Consider the following 11,356-nt stretch of genomic DNA (forward strand, 5'->3'; position numbering starts at 1 on the left):
GTGTGGAAAATTACTATGTTTATCTATTTCTTAGCCAATCAGAAACTGCAACCTGAAGCAAGGACGTAGCTTAGACCTTGGTGTATGGCATTACTGCTGTGATCTTTGTAACTGTAAGCGGGGCGGCCTACGAACTCCTGTGTGAGTCTTGAAGCTGACTTCTGCTGATGAAACTGCAAACTATCTTCAGTAAATATTTTCTTCAATTTATTATAATTCTGACTCCGGGTCTTCATTCATCATATCTGGTTCTGGGTCTTTGACTGTGAAACCCTTTACAGTTAACTGAATACCGCTGAACTTTTTTTTGTGTGAAAAATGATTTCGCTGTGAGGGGCCTCAAGTGTTTCCATCCATCATGTCTTTTCTTGTATTTACATTTTGTTGGCCTTTATTAAACTGCACTTCATGAGTTTTTATCTTTTCTGAAGCCCACATTGACGTCATAGTACGACGCTCGCCGTCGCGCAGTGGTTGGCGGGAATGCCAATGCGACGGTGGCAGGTGAACATCTTGCGCAGTTCTGCGCGGAAACGGTCGTGCAGCCACGCGTACAGGAACGGGTTGCAGCAGGACGAGCTCATGGCGCACAGATGACACAACAACTGGATCAACAGGAAATGGCGCTTGTTGATGAGGCGGATGTCGATGTCGCGCAGCACGTTGAACACGTAGATGGGCAGCCAGCAGACGGCGAACGCCGCCACCACTAGAGACACCAGCCTGAAGATCTTCCGCTTGCGTGCCCGCTGGGCCTCGGCCTGGTCCCGCGTGCGGTGTCCGGGGGCCACGCAGTTCCGGAGTTTGACGGAGATGCAGAAGTAAGAGACACAGACTGCGGATAAAGGAAGGATGTAGGTCAGTAGCAGTGTGCTGTAGGCGTACACCAACCGCTGGGTCTCCTGGCCCAACCAGAACTCCTCACAGATGGTCAGACCCTCTTCTCTGAACTCCACGTGATACGTGTGGGCCACAGCGGGAGCGACTAGCACACACGACAGCAGCCAGATCCCAGACAGCACGTAACCGCAAGCCGCCATTGAGATTCGCTTCTTCAAAGGGTGAACTGTAGCGTAGTACCTGTTACAACACACAGATTTTATATTATATTATAAAATATATTTCATTATTTTTCTTCTTTTTAAAAATTACCCCCAAATCAAATCAAATAATTACAAAAAACATTATGTTTTGTATAAAGAAAATTAAGCCTTTTTTTTAGAACATATTAATATTTTTTTGTAATATTAAGCACTTTTAAACTCAAATTCTTATTACTGTAATTCATCTGGACATTTTACATTTGAGTTTTTTTTTTATTCCTGTTAATCTCATTAATAAAATAATGCATACATAATTATCATTATTTATAATAATTTATATTAAAATATCATTTTAATTATCAAAAGAATCAATATAGTTATTTTTACAACAGTAATATGCAGTGATGTTTTTTTTATTTTTTTTATTTCAACAGTAAAAATGCAGTAATGTTTTTTTTTTTTGATTTTTTTTTTGATATTACCCCAAAATTAAATTAAATAATAAAAAAGAATCATGTTTTGTATAAAGATAATGAACCCTATATTCAGAACCATTAATATGATTGTGTGTTTATGTATATTTATATATATATATATTTAGCACTTTAACCCTCAAATACTTCAAGTAATTCATCTGGACATACAGTATTACATTTACAATCAATATAGTTATTTTAACTATAGTGAAAACGCAGTAATAGATTGATTTTTATTGATTTAAATCAACGTAAATTAATTCACTACTACAACATTTAAAATACTATTATAACTTAATAATATTATAACTTTTTACTATTTGTTTTTATTATTATTTTTGAGATTAGAGTAAAAATACTTTTTGAATTATGGTAATGAGAAAATGTGAAATAATGTTACAATGCAAAGATCTTAAAATAGGCTTCATTTTCCTACAATAAAATATAATTATTTCTATCTGTATGGGATTTACAGGGTGAAATATGACATATTTTGTGAGTTAAGAAACAATTCAATTTTGTCAACAAACATCAAAGCAGTAGTGGGGAAACAGCATGGATAGTGAGTGACCTTCTCTCAAACTGCAGACTTCACTTTAGAGACCTCTAATGATCTCCAAAGACGCAAAACCCTTTTCAAAAGAACCATAATTCGGTGCGCATCTTTTGGACATCCTTTCATCTCAAGTGAGCTGACCCACTTTAACCCCACTCAGCTTTGATATCGAGCGCCTGAGCCATTAGTGAAATCATTAGAAGGTCAGGTGGCCGCACTCACCTGTCGACAGCAATGGCTGTGAGGGTGAAAACGGACACGTATACAGTGACGGGCTGGATCAAGAACACCAGGTAACACATGAAGCGTCCGAACGTCCACCCGTGAGCGCTGAAGGCGTAGGCCAGCGTGAAGGGGACGCAGGTCACGCACATCAACATGTCCGAGAAGGCCAGGTTACCGATGAAGAAGTTGGTGACGTTGTGCATCTTCCTCGTGCGGCAGATGACGTAGATCAGAAGGTAGTTGCCAAAGACGCCCACCAGCAACACAAGAACGTAACAGGGGATGATAAGCGGCTTGAAGGTCTGCAGCAGGGCTACGTCTGCGAAGGGAAAGCTGTGAGGGGACGTGGAGTTTGGGACCACCATCACCTCGTACACGTGGCTTCCAGGAGGCTCTTCTCCACCTTGCCAACCAGAGCCCTCCATCCTTCAGTCAAAACACTTCTGTCTCCACCTGCTGGACGAAAACACAAGGGGTTTTCAAAGGTCTCACTCAGTCTTGAATATTTTGTTACATAACTGCTCATTTATGAATCAAAGTGCTTTAATGTACCTGTATGAAAGCGACTATAGAAAATGAAGGTCGTAAAAAGCCTTCTAGTTCACTTTGTTCCAGCATCCCAGCATTTTAAAACACGACAGTGTGCCTGCTGCTGTGATGTATTTTTCAAAAGAGTTTCTGTAATCTTCCTACATTAATCTACTTTCACTGTCAGACAAACAAGAATGATGAATGTCAAAACTTAGCAGGCAAACGCTGCTTAAATTCAAATGTTGCACTCACGTCATCTGTGTAAATGCAACATTTGTTTAAACTCAGATGCCGGTCATTTTGATGAATTGGCATTGTGTTCTCTGTTCTTGCTGAGTTCAGTTGTGCAAAAATGAAACTTTGCAGTTTCATAAAATGCCGCCTTTCAAACATCCATGGTGGATATGGGAAGAATTATGAGATATTTCTGTTAAGTTGACATTAAATTCTTTTAGAAAGTTGAGATCTCTTGCAGTGCAACAGGCTAAACTGTTTTAAACTGAATTTTACTATTCTTCTATCAATCATTTGCATGCAGGCTGTATGATCATATTCATTGAGAGGTTGCATGGAATATTTGTACTTTTCAAAATTCATACATTTGGAGTTCATTAACATCTCTAAAGACATTTTGAATCACAGAATTTCATCATATTCATCAGGACAGCATTTTATCACAATCATCTAAGGAGGACAGCAGATAAAAGAGCTACTTTAATAAATATAGACTATACATGAGAATAAAGGTCATGGATTTATATGGTTTGAGAAGGAATTAGTACCAGACAGGGTAATTATGTTATTTATGGGTGTGAATCTGCAATACCATTACTGTCAGTGTAATAATGCTGATAATGGAACTTTTTTCACCAGTCAGAAATAAAGTCTTCTGTTGTCGGTTACATCCATAGAGTGTTTTTTAATTACGGTATTTTATTTTTTACATTTATTCATTCTAGCACACACAAACTGCTAAATTAAACAGATGCATAGCTTTCTCCACCCTTGATACATGTAGCCAAAATGTAGATTTGATGGTGAATTCTTTAAAAAATAAAATCAATCTATCAATCCATCAATCAATCAATAATACAGCTATCACAACTACATATCTATTGTTAAGTTTTGCAGGGTTGTTTTTTATTTCAGGACTGAACTAAAAAGATATTCTCGTGTCCACATGCTTGAAACGAACATGCAGAGCCAATGCTGCTTTTTTAATCAAAACCTACTGAGATATAGCCCTTGTGACAACTAGCCCCGGGATCTTCTAAATATAATAAAGCATATGCATTCTTTAAATATCATTTCACAAAAATGTATAAGAGAATTCGATGTAGAGTCAAATTAGCAGTAGATCAACGAGACTTCAGGATATTTGCGTTAGAATAAAAAACAAAAGCTACATTACCTAAGACACAGAATATTCCTGTTTCGGAGAAGTGTGTGAAAGCAGCGTTTTTCCGGTGTGGTTCTCCGAGTGTCTCTCAACATCTGATGCGCAGCTTCTGCTCCGAGAAACAAACCACACAAATCAGAGAGACCGAGTGTGCTGCTGGAACAAGTGCTCCACCACAACTACCACTCGTTTACTCAAGCAAACCTAAAGCCCAGCAACTTCTGTCACCCTGACCGTTGCGGGTGCGAATGGAAGGGTTGGGAGGGGTCCAATTAAAGCTCGAACTCTCCTGAAAAAAAAAAGGTTTTGGTTAAAAAATGTGTATAAGAATATATCAACAACGTTGTATCCACAAAGGGGGTATAATTAAGGCGCGAAACTCATCAAAGGAGTGCAAGGAAACGGTTTTGGTTACAATTATTTTATCAATTAGAATAGGCTACCCCCCCCCCCCCCCCCCCCCCCCCCCCCCCCCCATTTTCCCATCTCTTCTGCAAAGCTTTTGTGGATCTCAAGTTTTACATCTGACGTCATGTGTCAATAAGCCATGGAGCTGCAGTCGATTAAAGTCAAGAGCTTTCACATGAAACTGTCTAACACTGATTGATAGTGATCAATTAATATGGATAGCACCACGACTAACCTCCTTGTCTACTTTCGTGTAAGAAAACAGAGGTTTAGAACGAGATATGGGTGAGTAAATGCTGACAGAATTAAAATTTTGGGGTAAAGTTGAACAACTTCCTTCAGGCAGAGAAGCATTAAATAGTTGCTAACCACTGACACAAAACACCACCAATCCAAAAAATAAAGTAAAATTGGAAAAATGCTAATTTGATACAAGCCCAGAGGTCAAAATAACAAGCATAATGAGCTTGTATTAATTTACTCACACTTATGTCATGTGGTTAGTCTTAAATGATGAGCTCTACTGCCTGAGGGCCAGAAATCTGCTATTTTGTGCTGCCAGTAACAAACACATGTTAGGCAAACAACTGCTCTGATGACATATATATAAAAACACTAAAACTAAACTAAACCACCATTTGCACCGTTTCTTTTTTATTTGCTCAGCTTCTGATACTTGATTTGTTGCAAGTGCTTTTATCACACATTTTGTCGTGATTGTTTTCAGTCGTCTATGTTTTAATCAGTTTAAAGCCGCAGTCCGTAACTTTTGGCGAACTCGCGGTTCATAAACAGAACTGTATCTACTTCTCTCTGTTTATGTCGACGCAGGTACTGGGCTACTCCGCAGTGGTACGTCCCGTACTAGCCTAAACAAGTAATTTTGATTAAAGATAATGCCGGTATATGAATTTAAAAACAAAACAAATGATTTGTATGGAAATATATATTTTTATCCTTTAAAAATATATATTTTTCCATTTGATTTCATGGTGACTTTAATGTTCTACATCTTCGCTGAACCGGTTTCCGTCTCGTCCTTTTTAGCAGTAAACGACCCACTGCTGTATAGCATCCTTGCAATGAGGAGATCAACAAAACACTTGAAAAGGAGCTACACAGGCCTGACATTCAGGGAAATATTATTATTATTTGTTTGTGTGTGTGGACATTCTGTATATCACAACTTAGCTTTAGGGGAAAACATAATGTGGCGCATGATGTCATTAGCGAGTGGAGTGGCGTTAGCACAAGCTGAATTAATATCAGATTGGTCTGCTGCACTTTATCATCATAGGATGAGCTTCTACTCGCACAAGAGAATTTTAAATTAATAGCACACCTTTTATGGCCTCCATCATATTTAGAACAGATTCTCTAATTTATACATTATGCAGAGGCTGCATTATTACATTATATGAGAGTCAACTGAATAGCTTATAATCTTCTGGTATGTTTTTGTGTCTTATTGCACATATTATTTCCCATCTGACGTTACTATAATGTGTTTTAGTCTACTAAGATTAGTCTAAGATGTCTGGCTTAACAAGCTTCTACAACAAGTTTTCCACACAAATGAGATTTGTTTAAAAGGGAATACATGTACAGCTTTCAAACATGTTCCTAGAAGAAGACAGGCAGGAATGTTTCTCTGTGTTTAGTGGATTTGAATTCAGACTGATGTAGAATGCAGAAATGTCTTTCCATAATATACTGTACATGATTCTTACCTGCAGTGCTACTGTATGTGCGACCTTGTTGCATAAGAAGTTGCACGGTGCAAACTTGTTCTATTATAATTTTTTGGTGATTTCAGATAGATAGACAGAGAGATAGACAGACAGAGAGATAGATAGATAGATAGATAGATAGATAGATAGATAGATAGATAGATAGATAGATAGATAGATAGATAGATAGATAGATAGATAGATAGATAGATAGATAGATGTCTTTCTATGTGAGTACATTGTATACAGATATATTTATAGTAGTTTTAAGTTGAAAGCACGCAGGATGCTGATCACAGAGTCTGAGTGGACTCATGATTATTCCTGCCATTTAAATGAAATATTCGGAGTATAAATCAGTTGACATTTATCATCGTTATTGAATAATTGTGACTTTGGCCTTTAATTTAGATTTATTTGTTCAGGTTTCAGTGGCTTCCACATGTTCAAGCCAATTAGCCTCCTGCTGTCTGGCTGTTTGCCTGCATGGCATCAGCAGATGTGTGTCTTTTCTGATTGTTAATGGCTTTTATTTGTCTTGTTATTGTGTAGCAGAACATTCTTTTTTACGTTTTCTTTAGAAGGCTTCAAAGGATGATACATAAATTAGACATAAAAAACATGGCATCAGTTCTGTTGTAAGAAAGTGTTTAAAGTGCACTTTTTATCTCTCCTCACAAAACACACATCCATTTTGCTTTTAGTGACCACAGCTCCCAGCTGTCCTCACTCCCTCACAACATAATACCCTTTCTCATTACTAACACCTCTATTTTACACTTCACTTCATTCCCACTTTCCTCTTCTTTTCTTCCCTCTCTTCTCCGTTCGCCAGCTCGTTGCGTCGCAGTTGAGATTCCGATTAAAGGTTAAAAGCATCGAAAACATTTCTGTGGATGCTGAAATCTTAATGATATTTAATGATCAGCCCTTTGCATGTTGCTATGGGAAATGATCACATTCTAGTATGAGCGGAGAATAAAATGCATGTCTTTATATGTGCTCTGAATGCCACATGGGTTTTATTATGTGTCATTTGCTCAGCTTGCATGGGAAGACCATCAAAACAGATTATTTGTGAAATTGTACAGAGCATTTTGTTTTCTCTGTGGAAGCATATAGATCTGTCATCATTTATTCACCTTCATGCCGTTCCAAACCCCTGTAACCTGCAAGTCTTTTGTTTAGGTTTGGAACAGCATGAAGATGAATAGGCCTAAATGATGCCAGCATTTGCCTTTTTGAGTGAACTATGCCTTTAAGGTCAGAATTCCCTTTACGGTCACTTCGTCTAGTGAGCGCGAGTGAAACTCTTCACCATGGGCATGATGCTCTTCCTCTAGTCAACATACAGCATAGGGTGTACGTACATGCTTTCATGCACATGTTCAGATGCTGTTTTGTTGAAAAGACATTTTGACCAGCTGTAGACTTTGACTGAAAGGGTTCGTCTGTTTTTCTCAGTATAGCCCCTTTCACACAGAGATTCCGGAAAATACACGGATAAAGCGACCCGGGATTTGACCCGGGTTCGTTTGATTTTGCTTCATTCACACTGCCAGTGATTTGCCGGAATCAGAGAGCGCGTTCACACACAACCCGTGTATGTTCCGGAAAGACACGTGACATCGATGTGACATGTAATAATGTCTCAGCAACGTGTATAGTTTGTTTGCTTATGAGCTGCGATTTCTCTCTGGAGAAACCACGCTTGTGCATTTTTTCTCTGATTCGATCATTAACTAGCGCATTACGTACCGTTTCACTAGCCTGCTTTAACTTCACTTCAGCGTCATCATTACGACACGGCATTGGTTACGGCTTTTGTTCACACAGCGCGCGTTCCAGGACTGAACACGGCAATGTTACTAGGTCCCCAACCCGGCATCGATCCCGGCATCAGTCCCGGGTCGTGTTTGCGTTCACACAGAAGGCACTCTGGCAATTTGCCGGCAATTTGCCGGGTTCAAAGCGCTGTGTGAAAGGGGCTTAAGACTGCCAGGGCTGGACTGGCCATCGGGCATACCGGGCATTTGCCCGGTGGGCCGACGTGCTTTGTGGGCCGATACATCTCATACTTAATTTTTTTTTTTTTTGTCTGAACGGTCCATAAAACTCGTACATCGGCGGCCCATTGCGTTTAGTTTTGTTTAATTGGCGGCTCTGGGATCTTTGTGCCGGTGTAATGCATTGGACAAAAAAGTCAGCGTAGGTTTTTCTTTTTCTCACAGACCGGCGCATGATGAAACGCGTAAATCAGCAGCCCATTGGTTATCTTCTTGATTGACACTGGGCTGGTCCAATCACATCTTTAAACTCCTCCCCCTTTGAGCTCTGAGTGAGCGAGCAGTGTCAGTGTGTATCTGTCAAAATAGTCAGAGCGATGGAGAAGAAACGCAAGGAATGTGCAGAGAAATAACATGAAAAAAGAAACTTCAAAGGCCCTTCAAGTGTCTGAGGAGGATAAGGAGAGAGATGAGTGAGTGCAGAGAACTGTGGTAAGCAGAACTAGGCTACTGTCACAACACTTATGGTGTGTTCACACCAAACGCGAATAGAGCGTCAAATACGCGTCTATCGCGTTTAGTTATACGCTTGAACATTCGCTCGAGTTCACATTTTTCAACTTGCGCGGAAGACATTCGCGGCAAACGCGTCGCACAATTCGCGTCATTCGCAACGCCCGGCGCAAATGATGCGTCTATTCGCGTCTTTGCATTGACTTTGTATGTAATCTACTCGCCCAAATAATTAAATTCGCGTTCGGTGTGAACACACCATTAGGCTATGTAGGAACCCACTACCCATTTACGCATTATTTACACATCTGCATATTTGACGATTACGCATTTTATTAGAATTGTAATGAGACAATAATGAGTAATCAGTTTGTAAACCATATTTTTCTTGTCGATATAATACTTTATACTCACATGTCTGTTGATATAATTTTAATATCGTGCATTTAAGGCAATTGTTAGGGTTGTTTGTTATTGTTGTGTTTGTGTTTTCTTCATTTTTAATATTTTTTTGTACATATTTTGGAACTATTTAGTAACTTTACATATATATAGATAAACATGTTGAACATGTTTATTTTTACATTCTCTCTTTTTGCATTTGTAATTTTTTTTGACCTCTTAACAGATCTTGTATCAATTAAGTAACTATAGATTTGATAAAAAGGAGCAGATCAATAACTATTTACATCAACTAAAACAAACTTATTACTAACTAAAAATGTTAACATGTTCTTCATTTTTAATATTTTTTGTATATATTTTGGAACTATGTAGTAACTTTATATATATATATATATATATACACTACCGTTCAAAAGTTTGGGGTCAGTGAGAATTTTATTTTTATTTTTTGGAGGAAAGAAATCAATACTTTTATTTGTCAAGGACAGTAAAGACATTTATAATGTTACAAAAGATTCTATTTCAAACAAATGCTGTTCTTTTGAACTTCCTATTCATCAAAGAATCCAAAAAAAAAAAAAAAAAACTGTACAACTGACAGACCAACAACTGTTTCAACATTGATAATAATAATAAATGTTTCTTGAGCATCAAATCCTCATATTATACTGATTTGTGAAGGATCATTTGACACTGAAGACACTGACACTGGTGATGCTGAAAATTCAGCTTTGATCACAGGAATAAATTACACTTTACTATATATTCACACAGAAAACAGCTGATTTACACTGGAATAATATTTAATACTATAACTGATTTTTGTTGTATTTTTAATCAAATAAGCGCAGCCATGGTTAGCAGAAGAGAATTCTTTTAAAAGCATTTAAAATCGTACCGACCACAAACTTTTGAACGGTAGTGTATATATATATATAAACTACTAATACAGAGCTGCCAACTCTCACGCATTGGCCGTGAGACACACGCATTTGATTGGTTTCACACGCTCACACGCCACATCCCCGATCTCTCACGCTGAAGTGTCAACCTGGGGTGCGTTTCCCAAATCCAACTATCGTCGCAAATTCCGTCGTTACCATAGAGTTCAATGGAAATTGCGATCATAGTTGGCCAACGATGCTTTTGGGAAACGCACCCCAGGTCGGTCAAATGCCTGGAAGATGAGTGTATCTATACAGTATCTGCTGTTGAGCCACTCGTGATCGACTTGCTATGCCGCAAATTAGTTAAAATCTCTCGTAATCAAGAGCGAGCGCCAGAGACAGAGATTGTGCTCCAAACTACGTAGCGCGCGCGCACGGCATAGAGGGAAAGCGAGCGAGAGACCTTGCGTGTGACCCTGAATGTCAAATAAAGCTGTTTTCATTTCCTATTTTTTTGTTGTCAGACAATAGAATGAGTAGCTATGAATGATTACATTTTGTATTGGCCTATGTGGAACATTATCTGAATTGAGAGAGTTAGGGAACCGGATGAACTAAGCTCTGTGATAGTGAGTGTTACAAGTAATAAGCACAAGAAAATAAATAAAATTAAAATGGTCAAACTAAATTCTTTAAATATAACAAAAGAAAAGCAGATTAGTGATAAGTCCGTGGAAAAACACTGCTCATTCGCGTCTGTCAGCGGCCGTGCGCTCCTCTCAGCCATTCACTGAACAGGGGAGACGCAGGTAGAGAGAGTGACGACAGGGAGAAAGCAAGACCTCGCGCTCGCAGGACAGAACTGGCAACATTTGGAGGTTACTGAGGTTTGTCCAAAAAGTCGCTAAAATTGTCGCTAGTCGCTTTTTTGAAAAAATGTCGCTAAAGGGGTCTGAAAAGTTGCTAAAAATAGCGACAAAGGCTAAGTTGGCAACACTGGGAAAAAGGAGGGGGTTGGGTAGAAAATAGAAAATAACGTAGCCTATCTCGAGCTGAATTGAATATCGCACCAATTTTGTGATTGGCTGTTATGTAGTGTGGGGCCAGGGTGGGCCAAGCTTCTGATTGGGTGGGCCAGGCCCACCCTGGCCCCCCCCCGTGGAGCCGGGCCTGGTTG

At 38.9% G+C, this 11,356-nt stretch overlaps 1 protein-coding gene across 2 annotated transcripts; it reads right to left on the reverse strand.

Annotated features, from left to right (window-relative positions):
- Positions 1-348: 348 nt before the first annotated feature.
- Positions 349-4,405, reverse strand: prlhr2b (prolactin releasing hormone receptor 2b). 2 transcript variants are annotated; one of them, XM_056243881.1, is made up of 3 exons: positions 4,243-4,405; positions 2,298-2,753; positions 349-1,080 (listed from the first exon to the last, which is right to left on the reverse strand). In XM_056243881.1, the coding sequence occupies exons 2-3, from the start codon at positions 2,723-2,725 to the stop codon at positions 444-446; spliced, it is 1,065 nt and encodes a 354-aa protein (XP_056099856.1). In that variant the 5' UTR covers positions 2,726-2,753; positions 4,243-4,405; the 3' UTR covers positions 349-443. The 2 variants fall into 2 exon arrangements, with proteins under 2 accessions (XP_056099856.1, XP_056099849.1); XM_056243874.1 differs by having other exon boundaries at positions 2,298-2,756.
- Between the last annotated feature and the right edge of the window lie 6,951 nt (positions 4,406-11,356).

Source organism: Rhinichthys klamathensis, unplaced genomic scaffold (genome assembly GCF_029890125.1).
Source record: "Rhinichthys klamathensis goyatoka isolate OS25496 unplaced genomic scaffold, OSU_Roscu_1.1 h1tg000027l_1, whole genome shotgun sequence".
NCBI classification, from domain to species: Eukaryota; Metazoa; Chordata; class Actinopteri; order Cypriniformes; family Leuciscidae; genus Rhinichthys; species Rhinichthys klamathensis.

Bases quoted from the DNA above. Each gene is read 5' to 3' on its own strand.
- prlhr2b (XM_056243881.1), bottom strand. From the start codon at position 2,725: ATGGAGGGCTCTGGTTGGCAAGGTGGAGAAGAGCCTCCTGGAAGCCAC. The intron at 1,081-2,297 runs GTGAGTGCGGCC...GTGTTGTAACAG, and splicing joins ACAGCCATTGCTGTCGACAG to GTACTACGCTACAGTTCACC.